The following is a 21,185-nucleotide window of genomic DNA, read 5'->3' as shown; positions in this document are numbered from 1 at the left end:
GGAAATGAAGTAAGAATGACAAACATATAGGTGGTTTTCATCGATGCATCACCTTGTGATTGCAGAGGGCTACTGGGGATGTTGGGTTTGCTTCTCCCTAAATTAATTATACCGTGAGATTGGATGAAGTTGGATTAAGGTTGAATATAGTGAGTAGGGTTACATTTGTTTCACAATTCAACATTTTCTTTTTAGTCATTTTATATTAGGGAAAAAATATCAAATCCTACAAATCATGCATGGATACAAATGCATGTGTCAATGATCAAATTAAATTAGTGGGTTCATCAAAATTGTCCACTAGTTTTTTTTTTTTTCGTGACATTTACACTAGTTATCGGGTAGCGAGAGTGTCCGTTTTCAGTAAATATTACCCTACACTTTCTAAATGATTAGTATTAGGCTATGATGAATATTTCACCATTACCAGCACTGCCATTTACTTTTTTCAAATTTGTATGTTTTCTTGTAAAGACTAGAAATAATATCATATAAGTATATTTTTCTCACTCTAACTACTTACCATTGAAATCTCCATCACTACAACACTATCACATAAACGCTCTAATTAATAACACATGTATGGAACGACCCAAATTTCACTATGTGCCACGGACCTACGTTACTACTATCAATCCCCCTTTTCCAGACTAGGCTAATTATGTGTGATCCACTGGCAACCACGCGTAGGAGCCCTTTTTTGTTGGCTTGCGGAATCAGACCGATCCGGGCGTGTGTCAATGCGTAGGAGCCCTTCCTTGTTGAGCTCTAACAACGTCCTCGAATCTAAACCCACTTGAATGTTGTGGAATTAGTTTTCCAGTCAAATTTTTTCGGGTGTCTTGATAAAATTTTAGATTCAACTTTTCTTTTCATGGTTTTAAATTCAAAACAAGGTTTCTAACTATCATTACAAACTTCCAGAAATCAAATTTTGGGTTTGGGTTTGAAAGAAATTGAAAAGCTATTGAATTACAGGGTGCTGATTTCAGAATTCATACTGTTCATAAGGTTTGTCGTTGGTCGGAATTCAAGCACATTGAAGACCCTCTTGGTTATTTGCTTAAGATATTTTCGTTTCATGCATGCATTTCGTGTTCATAACATACATCTTAGAACCTTGGCTTTTAGGGTAATCTTCTTATGCATTGTGGATGATGGGACAGCTTGTCTAAGGGAGGAGTAACAAAAGTGAAAACTAAAACTAAAATCTAAAATTGTTTTGAAATTGTTTTACTTTTAAGTTTTTATTTTCACTCTTGTTATTTCTCCCTCCCATGCTCTCTCTCAATCTCATCCTCACTCTCATTCTCATTTTTATTATCCTCTATGCTCCAGCACAAAAAATGAAAACTGAAAACTAAAATTGAAATGATTATTAAACGGGTCCTAAACTCTTACCATTTGTTTGGATGAGGGAAAATAATTAGGAATTTAGCTAAAAATTCGGGAATTTAAGAGGAGAAATTGACAATTCTTTTGTTTGGCAACTTAAGTGCGAAATTTATTAAATAACGTGCGGAAAAAATCGTGGAAATTGAGGCATCAAATTCCTGAGTTTAATTTCCACCAAAATATGTGTCATTTCACAATTTTTATAGTGTCATTTACAAAATTCAACATACATAAATCCAAACACAGAAATCTTCAATTGCCAGAAATTAAAATGATGAAAATCTAAATTCCGTCATTTTAGAATTCTATGTCATTTTCAATTTCTTCATTCAAACAAAGGATTAGAAATTCATCTCATACCTTGTGTTGTGCGAGCGATTTTTGTCATTTAATTGCTATAAAAATAAATTATTTTTTACGCGAGGGACTGTATTTGTCTAAACAAGATGACGAAGATGTTATCTATATAGCTAACTTTTCATCACAGTGACAAACATGGAGTTTCGATATATGGAATTGTTTTGCAGAATAGTTTTAGAAAGAAAGTTGGAATATACCTTCAATCGAATATCCTTGCCAGAGCCAAACTTTAGTTAAATCGCATATAGCACATTAGGATTGAACTCTTTCATGCTGTACGATGTTTTATTTTTGTTCTTTTTCTCTCATCAATCCCCGGGAAATTTAAATAAAATTATAAGGGTCCGTTTGATAATCATTTCAATATTAGTTTTTAGTAGTTTTTATTTTTTGTGCTAGAATATAGAAGAAAGAGGAAGAATGGAGGTGATAATGAGAATGAAGATGGGATTGAGAGGGGAGTATGGAAGGAAGGAGTAACAAAAGTGAAAACAAAAACTGAAATCTATTTGAAATTGTATTGTTTTCACTTTTGTTACCCCTCCCTCCCATCCTCTCATTCCGTCCTCTCTCTCATTCTCATCATCACTCACATTCTTACTCTCATTCTCCTCTATACTTTAGCACAAAAAATAAAAACGTTAGCAAACGAGCCCTAAATTATTAGAATACAAAACGGAAATCATTAATCTATCCGAAAGCTTATGCGGCGATGTCACCAACCAAAGCTGAAATGTGGAATTGGCTGTACCGTGGACGAGCTGCAGCATCTCACAATTATTCCAAGTATCTTCCATCAGCTTCGGCATTTCCAACTGTCTGTTTTCGTATATATAGACATGCACGTACACTTTTAAAAAAAAAAACAAGATAACAGCTAGGTTTTTCTCCTTCATACTAATGCTTTGCTAAGTTTAAGTTCTTGAGTTTGTGGGGATCACCAACGTCTCATTGCTTTTGGCCAGCTTCATATAACATTTGTAAGTATTTATGATTGGTGTACAATACATATTTCTTCTTGCAAGCTGTGTCGAATAAATTAATGTTCTTAGACTAACCTCCCCTCGTTTTATAATGGTTATTTTTCAAAATATATTGTATGGATATTTGGAGAAGAGTTTTCTTATAGCAACATGCACGCATTACGTAAGCACTACGTAATATGTTACGTAAGTATTTACATGTTAAATCTCATTAATTGTCAATTAATTTAGAGTTGAATGCTCCATATCTTAATAATACTGAGTATGTCGTAACACCATGTTATACGCAACATGTCATGACTAATCCACTCATATAATAATCCAAGGTGGGCAACGAGCATATAACATGAATAAATGTACACATATAATAATATATATTCATAACATCATGCTGGGATACCACATGGTAGTGCACCAAAAAAGGAATTGATCCAAGTATGAGACACTATTTAAATTAAGTAATGCATCTTGTAACGCAGTAAAGAGCATTCATGCACTCAAGTCTAAGAACTTCTTTCTCACCTCATTTTCGTATTAAAGTTCTTTTTTATATTAAATACCAGATACAGAGAAGAGCTTAGCTCCTCCACCAATGGTCATCGTGCACTTTGTTGTCTACCTCAATCCACTTTTCTCTCTTTCTCACTCCCTTAATTGGCCTGAAAGGTCGGCCAAAAAGAGAGAGAGAGAGAGAGAGAGGAAGGGTTGTAGTACTTGTTGTTAGGGGAGGGGCTGGGTGACAGGGAGGATATTCGGGGAAGGGGGAGTCACCGGCAATGGGAGGTATAGTGATAATTGGACTTTTGAAAGTATAGGATTCGAAGTTAGAATTTCTTTACAAATAGAAGTAAAATTAAATCAAGAACTAGTTTGTGAGTAAATTGAATTTTAAAATTTAAAAACGTACCAATAGAATTTCCTATTGGGCAAAAGAGAAGAAAAAAAAAATTCCTATTATGTAAGCACCTCACATGTCGTAGATTTGAATTTTAATATATATTATTTGAGAAAAGAAATATATTTGAATTTATGATATAACATTATGTAATATTTTTTTCTAAAATAAATATAATTTAATAAATGAACTTGAGACGGGTTGGTCCGGCCTATTAGGCCTAATTATCTCGTCTCGGCCCATCTAAAGATACAGGCGAGTCGTGTTGGGCCTTACTTAAGCGGGCCATGTTTGTGCAGTGTTCTAGCCCACTCCAGCCCAAGTGTAGATCCGCCCTTGAAGGAGGTTGAATGTGTGAGAAATTAAAAAATTTCTTCAAATAAATAGGGATGAGGGATTCGAAATTAAAATCACTTCCAAAGTCCACTATTAAACCAAAAGTTAGTTTGTCAACAGACCAGCATGTTCATCTTGTATCAATTATCAAGTCATGTTTAGTCAATATAATTCAACTCAGTGTTGGGGTGGGGGGCAACATAATATCAACTAGCTATAAATTTAGCGACACTTCTTGTCTAAGAGTGGAAGACATACCAAATTAAAATCTCTCATCCTTATTAATAAATCAATGAAAAATAGTCATGGGGCCGTGTGGAGAATTACTTAACATGGTTTGTCCTATTGCTTTTGTCCAAAGTCGAAAAGCAATTTATCCCTAATGCGGACTTAACCATATTTTTGTCACTCAGGCTCAAGTTTACAAGCATCAAAGCATAAACTTAAACTTTGATACCATCCTACAATTCATTAATAAAAATCTTTTCTGATTCGCTTGACTTGGTAACCTGTCCTGTACATACAATTCATTATATTTCCACATCATGGAGCCGCTTTAAAGATTCTTTTATGATGACAGATATCTTTTCAAGTTTCAACAGTAAAACTCATGATCAATTAACGTCGTTTCTGTCTACCGTTATCTGAAAATAATGATGTTTTTAACAATTGCACTATTAAATCTTTGACCAAATCGATGTGACTCCAGCAAACTAGAAATTATCATAATTAAAATAAAAATACAAACCACTAGTAAAAATATTTATATTTTTAAAAAAAGTCAAAATGGACAAAATTGCCCTTATTTATTTTTGAATTTCCTAAGGAATCCTTTATATTTGTATGTCTTTGATTTGAAAGTTGAGGGGTTTTTCTGTCTTAGCATTTTTCAAAAGTGAAAATTTTTTTATGACTAAAATCTAAATTTATTTTAAAGAAAAAGGGGTGACCAAACAAAGGTGAGACGACGATGTGGACCAATTATTTTGAGTACAGAAGCTGCAGAAAAAAACAGAGTATATTTAACCTGTTGAGCTCCCTCTGTTTCAGAAAGAGAACAAGATCATCAGAAAGCAGCACATCCAAGCATTATTGCAACAATGGGAAGCAATGAAGGGTATGGAGCAGAGAGGTATGCGGTGGTTTCAGGAGCAAACAAGGGCATTGGATGTGAGGTGGTGCGGCAACTTGCTGCATGTCAAGGGGTGGTGGTGGTTTTGACGGCTAGGGATGAGAAAAGGGGAAGAGATGCCACGTCACAGCTCCATCACTTGGGTTTCTCAAATGTGCTCTTCCATCAGCTTGATGTTTTGGACCCTTTTAGCATCCAGTCTTTGGCCAACTTCATAGACAACAGATTTGGCAGGCTTGATATCCTGGTAAGGGAGGGTAAAATTTGTTTTGGGTATTTTTTCTGTTTAATTTCTCATATTTCCAAAAGAGTGATTCTTTGGTCTTAGTAATTTTCTTTTCTTTTTTCCTTTTTAATCCATAATTGTTTTAATATATAGTGGAAAATTTATTTATTTGATCATTCAAAAATTTCACCACCGACCCCTCCTTCCCAAAGGCTCCCTCAACCCCTCAGATCTAAGGGCAGCCGGCAGGGAGCTAGGAGGCAATTGGCTGTGAGAGCTATGTCCAGCTGTCAAGAGGCAATTGCCTGGGGATACTGAGGTGGAAAGCTTACCTTGGCAACCATGTGCGTTTTCTCATAAGCTAGAGAGAATGATTGAAGTTCGAATTTTATATAGTGCTCCTAAAATAACTTTTGTGTGTTTTTATCTAAATTTTAACTAAAAAATAGGGAGCATAATTGTAGATGCTCTAACACACTTGCATAATATATCAAACCCGAGAAGGTTCATGAGCAAACCAATAGAAAAACATAGGTATCAAAGAACTTTGTAACCAATGAGGTGTTATTTGGATTGGCCTAGGCCTTTGACGTGCTTTCAAGTGGTTCTAGGTTTAAGTCCCCGTGCTATCCATGTGTGTGAGTTTCCCCCTTCCCCATCCTAACTTTGGCCAAAAAAGAAAAAGGATAAAAATAACTTGTTTGTATTGTTCTGTAAAATTTAGTAGGAACTGTTTCCACCTTTGGTGGGTAAAAACGAAGTGATCTGACAGTTTGATTCCTGCAGGTTAATAATGCTGGAGCCAGTGGAGCAGTGGTTGATGAGGAAGCTTTAAAATCCCTAAACATTGATCCCACAACTTGGGTAAGTTGGTTTAGGCTGTTTCTCTCACTTATACGTAGCCACAACCAAAAATCCCAGCACCCAAGTAATGGACTAGTTGTGTTTGCGCAGCTTTCAGGCAAAGCGGTCAACAAAATTCAAGGTGCAATAAAATTCACTTATGAGAAGGCTGAAGAATGCTTGAACACAAATTACTATGGTGCTAAAAGACTAACTGAGGCTCTTCTCCCACTCTTGCAACTGTCCCCTCAGGGAGGAAGGATTGTAAATGTCTCCTCTCTAAGGAGTGAACTTAAGGTATAAAAAACCCTAGCCTACCTATATATCGCATGCCATTCATCGTTAATGATCACATCGTCATTACTAATTACATATAACACTTATTGTTAGTAGTAGAATGACCCATTATATGTTGTATTTTATTTTGTCAATTTTCTTACGTGATGTGCTATCAACCTTACTTTTAAAGGTGATGTCTTCTGCTAGATAAGTCTAGCAAGAGAACATTGCCCAAAACACATGACAAATCGAGATGGTAATCTTCCCTCATATTCCATCCATCACAAGTTGTCATTCGTTTCTCTCATCTACTTCTTGCTACTCAGAAAATAACCCTCGATATGATCTCTCCTTCCAAGTCCTAGCTGCTCCTGAAAAAAATTGTAAACTGCATAACCAAAGTTATCAATATTCCATGCAGAGGATACCAAGTGAGGAAATAAGAAATGAGCTTGGGGATGTGGAAACCTTGACAGAGGAGAAAGTAGATGCACTTTTGACAAAGTTTCTGGTTGAGTTTAAACAAAATGCACTTGAAGCCAATGGATGGACACTGATGCTGCCTGCATACAGCATTTCCAAGGCCACCCTCAATGCCTACACAAGAATCCTTGCCAAAAAGTATCCAAAGATGTATATCAACTGTGTGCATCCAGGCTTTGTGAATACAGATATCAATTGGCATACAGGAACAATGACTCTGGAAGAAGGGGCTGCAGGTCCAGTCAAGTTGGCTCTTCTACCAAATGGAGGCCCTACAGGCTGCTATTTTGATCAAACTGAAGTTGCAGACTTTTAGTTCATATATATGTTATAAGTTATGCATTTCCACCTGGGTGTTAAGTAATAACTATATCAAGTTATTTTGATAAATTTGAAATATAAAGTGCTTGTGGGAGTTAGAATGGTTCTATTTTCTTTTTGTGGCCATCAAGACTTGCAACAAGGTTGAGAATTCTGACTCATTAGACTTGGATTATATACTACCAAAGCATATATATATATATATATATATATATATATATATATATATGCTTGTGCAACAGTGCAAACCCACTTAAAAGGATCAAGAAGTCCTAAAGAGTTTTCAGAAGACGCAAAGCCTTCTTTTATATTTTCTTTTTTCTTCGATACTACCTTATCTTTTGTGGTTTAACCAGAAGGGAGAGAGAGAATAGAACATATGATTTGATGAAAGAGCATGAACTATTGGATTTAAGCTATCACTATAGATGAATAAGCAATTTGAAGTAAATTTGTTTTACATTCGTAGGGTTTATTAACCTCAAGTACAAGATCCTATTCCTAGGGATGGCTTCGGTCCAACCATTTCTTTTAGCTAGAACTATAGCAATGAAGTTAAACCGCGTACCTTACATAATAATCTTTAAACAGTACGTGTGAGCCCCTGGAAAGTTTTGTATTTTTAGGAGTGAAATATGAGAAAAAGAAATTTTTTGGAGCTCAAAGTAGTGAAATATGGAATTTTGGTCAATTTCCAGAGATTAAATTGAATTTTTGGAGGTTATTTGGATTTATTGGATGTGTTAGAAAAGTATTGGAAAAATATTTTGAAGGATTTTAGAGAAGTGGAGTTTACAAAAAATAGTAGAGGCATTTACGAGTCCGTAAGAATTTTCAGGGAATTTTTCGGAGCTCGTAGGTATGTTTGGTGAATTTTAGAAGTTTCGGAAATTAGAAATTGAATTTTAATTAGGCGTGACACGTGGTGAGATTTTGGCCATCCACGTGGTGTTGACGGAGCACATCTAACAAACGAGAGGCTCTAACGTTAACTAACGGTGATAGGGACCACGTGTAGCGTCTGATTGGGCAACGCAAAACTGACACGGCTTCCACTAAGAGCGGAGGAAGATGTGCTTGACATGTGGTTGTATCTCGACCGTTGATTGCTTGATTGGTAAGCAATATCGACAGGCTAGATTGATTAAGTAGAAGGCGGAATGTTAATAACAAATAGTTTTTAAATTTCTTAAATTATTTTTAATTGTTTTAAAATATTTTAATATATGTTAATAACAAATTGATGGAATTTCTATAAATTGTAAACTTTGTAAATCATAGTGACTAAATCGGCTAAATTCTTTTCTCAGTGACCAAATTGAAATTTCATAAAAACCTAATGACCAAAAAAGTTTTTAACCCTACTAATTATCCATAGTAAAAACCACACTTTTCACAAGAAACTGGGGCTTCTGGTTTTGAATTTTCTTAAGGACCTTGATGCCTTTGTGGATGTCTACGAGAAAAAATGATGAGAACCCAATGACTGTTGCTTTCTTCTCATAGCAATCATGCCGGTGCCGCTTGATTCTTTGACATCAGAGATTGATATATGGAACTTGAGCTAGTTATGAAGCATATAAGATCAAACTTAAGATTAACAAAAACCAAAGAAATAATCTTCTTGTATCCAATAATCATCAAATCCTAAACTTTTTCAATCCAGGCCGCCCTTCTTCGTCTCCCCTTTCTTATATCGGGGAATGCTAGCAACCTTCTCTTTAACATTTTCCCTTCTTGTCATGACATGTGTCATTTTCTCTACACTTAAAACAATGTCATTAAGCAAAGGACCCACTAGTGTAGTGGCTCGGAGTGATTGCTCCCTCAAGAAAGGTCATGCGAGTCTTAGCATTTGTGTAATGTGTGAGTTTAGTATATTATTGACCCTTTCAATAGAAAAGATCCTAAAAAAAATTGTCATTAATGCAAAGGACCCACTGGAGAAATTGCTCATTCAGGCAAGGTCCTGGGTTTAAGTTCTTGTATCCGTATAGTGTGTGTGAGTTTTAGGGGTGGGCATTCAAACCGGAAAACCGAGCCGATTTGGGCCTAAAAAAAAAAAACCTAGGTTGACCAAAAACCAAACAAGATCTGTTTGGTCGATTTGATTCGGTTCTTATAGTGAAAAAATTGGACCAGGACGAACCAGATTAGTTGTGTATTTTTTAATTTTTTAATAAAATATTTAAGCTAAATACTAAATTTCTAAGCCCATAACTAAATTTTCCCCAAGTCCAACTCCAAATTACCTATCTTTTCTAGACTATTTGCATGAAATTGGGCTATTTGTGAATTTTTAAGCCCCAAAAATAACATTTTAGTTGTGTTTTGTACCAAAAAAAAACTTCAAATTTAAAATAAAAAAAATTCCGGTCCAAAACAAAAAAAACCGAACCGACTTATGGACAAACTGACCAAACCAGTTTTATAATTTTTTTGGTCGAATTGAGCAAACCAGCAAGATGAATAGTATTGGTTCAGAGGACTTTTTTCCTGCACTAATAATGGCTTGTAAAAGGGAGGAGATTGTCCCCTTTGTTTATGTTCGAAAATTAAGCCCCAAAAATACCTCGAAATGGCAGCAAAACCTTAGGAAATATTTTGGCTATCTTCACCAACCAGAATAATGGTAACTTACAGATGGCTTTGGCATGTTTACAGATAGTCTTTTTAGCTCAGCATGAGTGGCATGTGGCATGGGAGCAAAACCAATAGAAGTTTAGCACTAAGAGAGAGATTAGGCTTGGTTTATGAGAAAAGAAAATGTTAAGGTAAGGAATGAGATGTTTTGTGAGGAATTTGACTGGGGAAAGAGGAAAAAGAAAGCGATTCTTGGCGATTGCAGAAAAACAAATTGGAGAAGGTGAAGCATTACGAGGTTGTTAGGTTTTGCAGTTAGAGAAAGCTTGCTCTCTGAATCTCAGTTGCCTCTGTTGGGTAGGGGAAGTCTCAATTTATAGCTGCTAGAAATCACCATTTTTCAAGAAACCTTAATGGCTTCTTCCCATTTTGGCTAAGCTTTTTCCTCTTTTCTCCTCCTCTTCTCTGACTTCCCTATCTTGGCAAAAATTGTCTTTGTCTATTTGCACAAATTCAGGAGATTTGGGAGCTCAACGTCCCCCTTTCCACATTTGTGCGATGGGCACTTCCATTATTAGCTCTTTTTTCTTCTTTCCTTCCCTTGCTTTGGCTAATCGATGAAGGAAAGGAAGTGAAGGTATATGCTAGTCCAAGGGGTGTTCTGACAGCATGAGCGATATTCCTTGGTTCTTTGGCGTCTACGGCTTGGAATTTGTTCCCAGCAGCTTTGCTTAGTGAGTCTGCTAACCTCCTTCATATGTCTTCTATTTTTTCAAAAGAGCTGAGGCTTTTGTGGATTATTTTGGGATTTTTTGTATGGGCCAAGGTGGTTTCCTAAGCAAATGGGTTTTTTTGTTAAACATTGGGCCTCTTGATTGGGCTTATTTTTTTTTTGGTTGGGTTATTTTGCTTGGGCTATTAGGCTACTTTTCTCTCTTGTGCTTATCCACATGTTTGGGCCTAAGAAATGGGCTTGAGTCTTGAGGCTCCTAAGCAACCCGAGACTTTTCATTTCTCGGCCCATCAATGGGCCTCATGTTGATTTATTACCATCCATGCCACAACCCACTCAAGCAAGCCCTGGTTTTTTGAGTGGCTTGGGCCCTCTTAGGCTTGTAGCGTGGTTGAGTGTGCGATAATGATTTCGTGCTTGGCATGTTTTAATTTATCGTCATGTGATGCTTATTTTTTGCATGGGCCTGTAAACCCCATATATTTTATCTCAACCACTGAGCGAATTTATTTATTAGCGTGGCAAGTGAACTGTAATTCGCATGTGGTGGGTTTGGTGCACTTTGCTTTACTCTTTTTCCTAATGGATCGTGGTTTTGGGCTGATAATTTATTCGGGCCCAACCATGTATTTTTTGGGTCTCAACATTAGCCCCCTTAATTATAAGGGCCATGAGCAGTCTTTGGAATGGGCCAAATAATTAAACCCAACCCAAAAAATCAAATTTGTATTTGTGGAGAACTCTTCCTCTTCCCGCGTGCAAAATGACGGTGTGTCATGATTGGTCCCAGCGGTTATTTGTAGTTTCCCAACGCCAACTATCTTCCTCTTCTTTTTATTATTATTTTTTCTTCCTTTGTTTCTCTTTTCTAGACATAAACCTCCTAGAATTTTCTTCTCTTTTTCACGCACCAGACCAAAATCTTTTCAGTCTTCCTCCCTTTGTTCTTCCTTGCTTCTCCACAAACTCAGACCAAGTGAGAGGGCAAAATCAGGCCGAAATCATCCTTCTCCGTGAGAGAAAACCCAAGTCGGACTTAACCCCATCGTCCCGTTTCGTCCCAAGAGAGCCGTTCGTCGTTCTTTGGAAGGGTCTTCTTTTGCGCAAATTTTGCCTTCAAATCCCCGATTTTCTCATCTTTTTGGTGCATTTAAGGTCATCCCTTGGAAGATTTAACAAGGTATGCCTTTTTCTCAGTTTTCCCATGGATGCATTGGAGAATTCGATGGGTTCGTCATACCCATGGATGTTGTTTTTCGTTTTGGCAGCCAAATACCAAATCCCCTTTTTACCTACCTTATTCTGCTGCAACAAGAGTGCTCACGGACTGAGTACTAGCAAGGAAGGGCCCGTGCTATTGTCTGAGTTTCTTCTTTCATTAGTTTCACTCAAGCTACTGGAAAGGTACACCTTTTTGTTGGCTCGGTTTTCTCCTTTTTCCCTTTTTCTTCACTTTTATTTTGCACGGGCTTCCTCTTTTGTATGTAAAAGGATAATTTTGGCATGATGTGCTTTTTCTTTTATCTATTTCGTGCAGGTACATATGTTTCAGGCATAGGTGGGGTAAGTAGGCGCTGGAAGCTCCTGACGTTTCTGCTGCTGGAACCTTCGAATTTCTTAATCTTCTAATTTGGATTTTTGGTACTTTGTCTTAACCTTTTGGTAAATAACTCTACCAACTTTGGGTATTTTTTAGAATAGGTGTAGACTGGTGCTTGGCCTAGGCTTTCTTTCCTTGAGAACGCATGCCTGATCAATTGTGGATTTTTGCGTGTGTTGCTTGTGGAGAACGATGGTGAGTGCATGTTTAGTCTTGCTGGTTGAATATTTATTTTTTTCATTTTGAGAAGGGACTCGCTTATCCTGCTTGTTGATCACGGAGTGAGACTTTTACTTGTCATGAGCTTGGGTTTTAAATTGCATGTTTGCTTGGGTGAACTCGACTAGCCACGTTTGATATGTATCTTGCACGTGCTGATTTTATTTCACTTCTTCCCACTCTTTCGTGTGCAGGTGTTCATTGTTTTGCCAAGAGTTGCCATGACGTCTATTAATCCATCATCTGTCATCAGGGATCATCTTTACTCCACGGATGACAGGTTATAGAGAGGGAAGCCCTCTTCTTTGCTTAAAGGCACCGATGAGGACATAATTATTGATGGAGAGCCAGTGCCCAAGATGACTCCAATAATTGATCCTGCATCCGTATCAAGGTGTTGTATAGAGAGAGGCCTATTTCCAGTAGTCTCCTTGTTCTTTCAATATCCATGCGGCACCAGCAAAGGTTGGTCAAAGTGGGTTGATCGGCAGTTGAAGAATCCGTCTACCTATGACATCCTAAGCCGGACAGGGGTGCTGGATGCCGTCTTTATTTCTAAGGCTTGCGACATCCATATTGAAGCCCGGATGCTTCGACACATAGTTAGGCGATGGAGTACTGAGACACATACCTTTAATTGTTCATGGGGAGAGTTTACCCCCACGCTTGAGGATGTAGCCACCATTTCCCACCTTCCACTCTGCGGCCGCCAAGATCCCTTCCACATTGCACTGACGCCGGAGGATAAACTAAAGCTTGAGGCCTTACGGAAGGGTGCCCCGACTTCTCCTAGTACTTCTCTGAGGTTCAGCAATTGGATTCAGTTTTTTGGGGATGGTACCCGAGATGAACCGTGTCATCTTGCTTCATTTGTATCATTATGGCTTGGGAGATTCCTCTTTTGTGATTTTTCCCAAGACTGCTTGCACAAAAGGATATTTCCGTTGGCCTTGGCAATAGCACAAGGTAGCATGATTCCTCTAGCCCCCATGTTCTTGGGGCATTTATACCGATTGCTCGATCAAATTCAGTTTCTTGAGAAAGGGACAGTAGGAACTATGGTGTGGAGACTTTTGTGAATTCCAGCTTCCTGCAAACCTTCTTATGGGAGCGCTTCAAAGGTATAGAGGTGTCTCCACTTCCCTATCCAAAGGCTAAATCACTTGTTGATTCCGACGCGGGTTCTTATGTGCCGGATAATCTCCCCTTGATATGTAGATGGTCTCGTAGGATGCAAAGAAAGGGCCAAAAATTTTTAGAGTTACTGGATGATGTTGAGCAATTTATCTTCCGTCCCTATCATGCTTTATCATAGGGATTTAGAAGTATACCCCTCTATGCTGATTCGATGTTTTAATCGAGGCCTTGGCCATGCCAACACAAGGTTGTCGGTTACGTAGAGAGGCATTGTTAAGTCTGCATTCCTTCCTTTGCCCACATTTGGTGATGATCACTCGGAGGTTTACATTATTCCCCTTCAGGGGAGACAATGACTTGTCGACCAAGCGTGCCTTCCGTCCCAACCATGGAGATTCCTTGACCTTGCACGAGGTTTTTGGACTGGAGACAATGTGCAGAGGCAGCGAGAACTCTTGCCCTTGCTCTGGCTAGCCGGCAGCGCGTTGGTAGTCTCTCAAAGGCCTACCAAAATTATTGGAACCGCATTGCTTTGCCTTATTTAGCCGATTCCATGCTGCCCATTGTGATAGATTGATTCCTACCATCATTCATCATGCCCGCTTAGTGTCGGAAGAGAAAGCAATTTCCTTGAGGTGAGAAAGCGGAATCTGCCTTTTACTTCCAAAAGTGGAGAGATTGTTGGTGATTTTGAAGTTAAAGCGGAAGTTAAATCGGGTTCTCATAGCTGGAAAAAGTGCGCACATGGGAAGCAGGCGAGAGAAAGCTGCCGTCGAAGGAAAGGCAAGGCTGTAAAAGGACCAAAAAGGTTCATCCCAAGGTAGCGACAAGTGGTCCTCTAGCTCAAGAAAAGTCGCTTGTGACTGTAGCTTCGGCAAAGACAGCAAGCGACCTGAGAAGGGCCGTCTCCTCATGATGAGTCTTGTCATTTGTTTGCTCCCTTTTGTTTCCCCTTTATATATATATATATATATATATATATATATAATATACCTTTTATTTTATTCTCAGTACTTCCCAAAATAAAGGCAAGGGTAAGGAAGTTCCGTGATCAGGCTGAAGCATCGAAGCATGCGCATTCTCGGCACGGTTTGCCAATACCCGCATAAGAACAAAGCGAGACTTGGGACCCAAGGTAGTAGTAACAGTTGATGATTATAGTGATGATGGTAGCGATGCGGTGGTGATCACGGAGACTGAGATTAGCATCCATGAGCAAGAGAGCACTCACAATACAAGTGGCATGGACGAGGATCTTGATGAAGACCAATACTATAGTCATGATGAAGACACATATCCGGACTTCGGCACTAACTTGGAGGAGCCCGACGCCTTAGATACACCTCCTGCTTTGGCTAGTGACCATGGGCAGCGCGTTGACATTGAATTGGTATCAAATGACCTTCCTGCTTGTTCTACCTAGCATATTGACATTGCATACTGCCCATTGTGTCCCATAGTTCATACTTTGTTTTTCTCCTGCAGGTCGTGCCCACCATTGAAGACCACGCGGGGTGCCTCATCAAGGCTGGTTTTGCCTTCCCCGCTATTATTCTTTGATGTTGTCCTAAGCCTTCCGGCGGTCACCTCCTTCTTTTCTTAACACAGGCACTCGACATGGCTGCCGACTCCTCTCGCCACTTCAGCAGTTCCTCCTTCTATTTCTCAATCCAGAGCACACGACATAGCTGCCAGACCTCTCCGGCACTTCGATGTTTCTTCCCCTACTTCTCAATCCGAGCACACGACATAGCGCGGCACCTCTCGCCACTTCCAGCAATTCTCCTCCCTGCTTCTCAATCCAGAGCACACAGAGATAGCTGCCGGCATCGTTCCACTTCTTCCAGCGTACTACCTTCTACTCCTCCTATCAGGGTACACGACATGGCCGAGCGCTTTACGCCACTTCAGAAGACAGTGACCCTTTCTTGAGATTATTGACAATAATCATAAGAATGGTGATACTTTTATCACAGGTTCCTCCAAAGGGCATTCATCGAGAAAGGCATGTTTTGGCAAGATTGGGAAAATTCCTACATGGCATTCAAAGCCTTTTTTGATGGCGATGTCACCATTCTTAGATCCATTGATAAGCTTCTTCCGCTTTGCCATAGATTCGATGGTTATGTGACATTCCAAGGTGCACTCGTGTATCCAAAGACGGTTAAGGCCTTGAAAAGGTTCATGGACAAATACAGAGGTTTGATGGAAGCTACAGATGTCACTTCCTCCTTCTCAAGGTGCACTGCCCTCCGAGCCATTGGCTTAGTACTTCATGGGATGGACACCGTGCAACTCCTTGATATTACGGACCACAAACTACTCTGTTGGTGAGATGCAATATGTGAGGCCATGATTCTGGGCTTTCGCGTGGAATTTCTGCTCAAACTAGTGAAGAACCTAGCACGTGCCGTCTTTGGAGCACGGGCCATTCATAGTATGCAATTATCGCATGATTCGATGAAGTAAAAGCTGCTGCAGATGCCTTGAATATTAAGCAGGAGGTGGAGAACCGGCAGGAGATGCATGCCCTCCTTCTTGCTAAGGTATTTACATTGCTGATCTTTGAGTGCGTGAAGCCTGGCGTGGCGATTATCTCCTGGGGCTTCCTTTGTTCTTTTCGGACATTCCCCATAGCTTCAAGGTACTCAGCTCATTCATCATTTTTTTTTTATCACGTTACATCTTCAGCTATTTTTGACACACATCCTTTTTTTCTTTTTCTTTTTTGCAGATTGTCCATCCTTGGCTTGGTAACCAGTTGACTTGGCACATGACTCTACTTTCTTCATGACTTAAGGACGCATGAACCTTCAACATGTGTAGTTTTATTTTGCTTTGTTTGTAGTGTTTTTTTTTCTTTCTTTTGAGACTCTAACGACAACGTCGTTATGCCTTTGTAATTTGATATTAAACTACTGAAGCTTGTATGAATTTTCAAATGCTTGAGACATGTTGCATGTCCCATATATATATATATATATGTTATGCTTTGTTGGCAAGATTTGTCTTTGTGGACTGCTTGAAATTTTCTGACAGGTTGGACATCATTGAAAGCGGTACATGCTGCGAAATTTTGACAGGAGCAGAATTTGAAGTTTCTTTCGCATGGTTTATCTAAATTCTAATTTTGACAAAATAGCTTAGCACCTTGCCCAAGCTAATATGTGCATGATTTTCTACTCAGGCTTTGTAAAGCTTCCAGATGTTGTATCGTGTTGTTCTAGCACCTCAAAATTGCATGTCCTTTCGTAATATGCCTTACGCTACTATTATTATTTTTGTGCTTAAGCGTGATGCTTGGGGACCCCATCTAAGTGACTTTGCCCAGCATGTCTCACTACTAAGTGGCATGTTTTTTTTTTTTTATATAAAGAAAATTTGAGAAAGTGTAAATAACAGTAAAACTTTTGGAGACACAATATTTTTTTTTTTCAAAATCTTCCTTTATTCTCATTGCAAAGCCCTTGCTACCATAATGGTGCATCATACAAAAGTGTCTTTTTTATTTTCAAAACATGAAAATAAGACAGAAGGAATTTATTATTTTTCTTTGACAGAGGGAAAATATAAAAGTACTAGGCATAAAGTTAACTTAGCAGTAGTAGAGCTTGAGCCACTTCCCATTGACGGGGTCTGTCAGTGCCTTCTTTGATAGAGACCAAGCGATAATAGCCGCTCTGTAAACTTCCTTGATGCGAATGGGCCCTCCCATTCGGGGCAAACTTGGAAAGTCCCGACACTTGTCTCCTTACATGCTCCACGACTTTTAGCACGAGGTCTCCTTGCTTGAAAGATCGAGGTTTAATTGTCCTGTTGTAAGCTTGGGTTAAAGTTTTGTGGTACAATGCTATCCTTCTTTCGGCATCCGCTCTTTTTTCATCCAAAGCTTCAAGGTCCAGCAGGCGCCTAATCTGAGCATGACTTTGTATCCCACTCGAGATCGTTAACAGCTGATACTCTGGCAATAAGAATGGTAATCTCTACGTGAAATGGCATCGGATCCGTACACAAGTGAATAAGGCGAGAAACCTGTGGCACTTCTTGGAGAGGTGCGGTAAGCCCATAAAGCATCTGGCAGGTGAACACTCCAATCTCCTTCATACTCATAGACCATTTTGCTTAGGATCCTTAATAAAGTTTTGTTCGTGGCTTCCGCTTGACCATTTCCTTGTGGGTAATAGGGCGTGGAGCGACGATGCTTGATGCCATAACCACTAAGCGTCGAGCTTACTTGATTATTGACAAACGGGGTGCCATTGTCGGTGACAGTCTTATATGGGATCCCAAATCTACATATGATATATTCACGGATGAAATTGGAGATGGCAGCCCCCGTGGCTTTTCGCAGAGGAACCGCCTCAACCCACTTTGTGAAATATTCGGTGGCTGTGAGGATCCATATGTAGCCGTCGGATGGTGGATGGATAGTCCCAATCAACTCAAGCTTCCAAGTATGAAAAGGCCAAGGAGTGCGCATGTCTTGCAGCAGCGTGGGAGGCTTGTGACTTAAGTTGGCATGAACTTGGCATGTGTGGCACCTCTTCACAAAGTTGTATGAATCATTCTTCATTGTATGCCAATAATACCCAACACTCAGCAGTTGCCGGTAAAGCCTCTTCATTCTTTGATGCTCACCACATTCTCCAGCATGAATCTCTTGCATGACTTGCTGTGCTTCTGACTTTCCCAAGCATTTTAATGGCTCACCATTAAACCCCTTGCGGTAGAGAGTCGACCCATCTATGAAGTATCTTTTCATTGTCCTTTTGAGCTTGCGTGCATGCTTGGGATTGGTTGGCAAGACTCCATTGATGAAGGATGCCAAGTATGGAGCCCTCCAATCCTCTGCAAACAAGATGGTGAATGATTCCTCGGTGGAGGGTATCTTTGCACACTTGGGACAATTGGCTTGCATTTCAGCTGCTTGTTTCCTCATTTCTGGCTAGTAATAACCCTTGCGTTGCAGGCGCCGATACAAGCTGATTATTGGCTTCAAATTGCAAGTAACCTCATGTACCTCTTGAAGCTTCTCCTGAACTTCTATTGTCCCTATGCAGCAGGTCAAAATACTCCTGGAAGGCATCTGTACAGTTCCCCAAAGATGATCGCATAATCCTTCAATTCTTTGATGTCACTTCATTTGCCTATTTTTTTCTTTCATAGGCTTCCTCCAGTCATCCTCTTCCAGCTGCTCCTCTTGAGCCATTGCTTCAATAACCGGCGTGTCTTTCTTGATTACTGCAATATTGGGCTGTTCTTCAACAAATGAGAGTCTCGATCCCAAAGTGGTCAATGCATCAGCATCTCTATTCGTAACCCCCGGGATATGTTCTAACACAACTTGTTTGAAAGAACAAACAAGCCTTTCAGCAGTGTGACGATACTGGCGCCAATGCTGGCTCCTTCACAAAATTTCCTTGTAATTGACTCAGCACCAGGTTTGAGTCCCCAATAATTTTAATTCTTTCGACACCCATTTCCCTTGCCGTAGATATCCTCGCAATAAAAGTTTCGTACTCCGCCGTATTATTCGTGGCTTGCCCCTCCGAATTGACAAGCACTACACCTGCTCCTCCACCCTTCGATGTAGAAGACCCATCGAAGTAGAGGGTCCATGGTTCCGCCTCTGTGACTACAACAACTATTTCTAGCAGCTCCCCCAGAACTTCCTTAGAGATTGTTGATTCTTCAACTTCGGGAAATAGAGCCAGCATGTCAATCACGGCCTGTCCTTTGATGGCTTTTGGGGTGGTGCAGGTGATATCAAACTCGGACAGTTGTAGCAACCAACATGTAAGACGTCCAGATAACACCGATCTTGTGAGCAAATATCTTATGGGATCAAACTTTACTATGAGATGTAGCTTGTGAGCAAGGAAGTAATGCCGCAAGCGCTGTGCAGCATAGACAAGAGCAAGACACAAGAGTTCGGTCTTCGGATATCTCATTTCAGCTCCCCTTAGTTGCCTACTTACGTAATAAATAGGACTTTCTTCCCCGCTGTGATCATCTTGAGCAAGCAAAGCTCCCACCGCTGTGTTTGTTGCAGCCAAATAAAGCTTGAGTGGAAGTCCTGGAATGGGTGCTCTCATGGTGGGCAGCTTGGTGATTATTTGTTGCACTTTCTTGTAAGCCTCTTGGCACTTCTCACTTCATTCGTACGGCTTGCCTTTCTTGAGCAATGGAGTAAAAGCACTCATGGTGGCAGCAAGACCTGGGATGAAGCGTCGAATATACGATAGTCTTCCCATAAAGCTTTTCAATTCTTTTGGGTTTCTAAGGGGTGCCAGGGAGTTGATGGCTCTAGTTTTTTCAGGATCCACATCTATGCCACGCTGGTGTACTTGAAACCCCAAGAATTTGCCAGATGAAACTCCAAACGCGCACTTCTTTGGATTTATCTTCACTGCACAACGGGCACCTTTCCAGCACCCTCCTCAAAACTTCTTGAAAGATCATCCACATAGTCTTCCACTTCTTTTCCCATCATGTCATGAAACACTGCTGTCATAGCCCGTTGGTAAGTGGCGCTAGCATTCTTGAGACCAAACGGCATGACTGTGTAATAAAAATTACCATAAGGTGTCCGGAAAGCTATCTTCTCAGCATCCTTAGGTGACATTTTGATCTGATTGTAGCCACTAAACCCATCCATGAATGACAACAAGCCTTGACCTGAGGTCGAATCAATTAAGATATCCATGTTGGGCAGTGGGAATTCGTCCTTTGGGCAAGCTCGGTTGAGGTCTCGGTAATCCGTGCATATTCTGATCACACCAGTTTTCTTTTTCACAGGGACAATATTTGCTGGCCACGTAGGGTGCTTGATTGGCTTAATGAATCCGGTAGCTAACAACTTTTCAATTTCCACCTTGATTTGCTTCTCAATTTCAAGATGAAAATTCCTTCTTGGCTGCACGATAGGTTTCGTGCCAAGCTCAATATTCAAAGTATGACTTACTAAGCTTGGGTTCAAGCCAGGCATTTCCTCGTAGCTCCAAGCGAACACATCTCGGAATTCCTTCAACAAAGATACCATGGCCTCCTTCTCTTTTTTTGTTAAATGAACGCTGATGGAGATGGGCCTTGGGGCAGAGGGATCCTCACTCAAATCAATTATTTCCAGCTGCTCAACTACCGCTGCTAATCCATCTTGCATGTGTCTGTCACACTGGTTCTTGGAAAACACAAGGCGTGGGTGCCTTGTCATTGGAATTTCCACAGCTATTTGTTTGCATTACTTCCCCTCCATACTCGGGGCTTTCCTGTAAGACACGGTCAAGCCCCCAACCCCGTCATAAGCGGTACACGGTACGTCCATCGGGCAGCGTCACCTTTGAGCATTAGGAATGATCATAGGTATGGTTGTTGATTTTGGAGTGCCTCTTTCTCTCTTGATCGACAATGGTGATGAGCTCCTCATTGTTTAAATCACGAATTTTAGTCCATGAAGGAAGGTAGGTCCCGAAATCCTTAGATGGGTTGCTTCCAGCACCTGTGCATTCAGTGTAGAATTCTGCCTCGGAATAGTGAACTTCATCCTTGTTGAACGGTGCTTGATTCCCAGGTATGCGTAGTGGCCTCAGCCCAATCCTTTCTTTTACGCATTGATGATAGGTAGAGACCACAAGTTTATGCTTGTTGAGCCATGACCTTC

At 40.0% G+C, this 21,185-nt stretch overlaps 1 protein-coding gene across 2 annotated transcripts; it reads left to right on the top strand.

Annotated features, from left to right (window-relative positions):
• Nucleotides 1–4,958: 4,958 nt before the first annotated feature.
• On the top strand, nucleotides 4,959–7,354 carry LOC103330196 (short-chain dehydrogenase/reductase 1-like). 2 transcript variants are annotated; one of them, XM_008232747.2, is made up of 4 exons: nucleotides 4,964–5,348; nucleotides 6,114–6,191; nucleotides 6,282–6,467; nucleotides 6,871–7,354. In XM_008232747.2, the coding sequence occupies exons 1-4, from the start codon at nucleotides 5,070–5,072 to the stop codon at nucleotides 7,246–7,248; spliced, it is 921 nt and encodes a 306-aa protein (XP_008230969.2). In that variant the 5' UTR covers nucleotides 4,964–5,069; the 3' UTR covers nucleotides 7,249–7,354. The 2 variants fall into 2 exon arrangements, with proteins under 2 accessions (XP_016649382.2, XP_008230969.2); XM_016793896.2 differs by having other exon boundaries at nucleotides 4,959–5,348; nucleotides 6,114–6,467.
• Nucleotides 7,355–21,185: the final 13,831 nt, after the last annotated feature.

Source organism: Prunus mume, unplaced genomic scaffold (assembly GCF_029339155.1).
Source record: "Prunus mume cultivar Tortuosa unplaced genomic scaffold, ASM2933915v1 scaffold18, whole genome shotgun sequence".
Taxonomy (NCBI): domain Eukaryota; kingdom Viridiplantae; phylum Streptophyta; class Magnoliopsida; order Rosales; family Rosaceae; genus Prunus; species Prunus mume.
The sequence above is the reverse complement of the archived record's forward strand: the minus strand, read 5'-3'. Positions and strand labels throughout refer to the sequence as shown.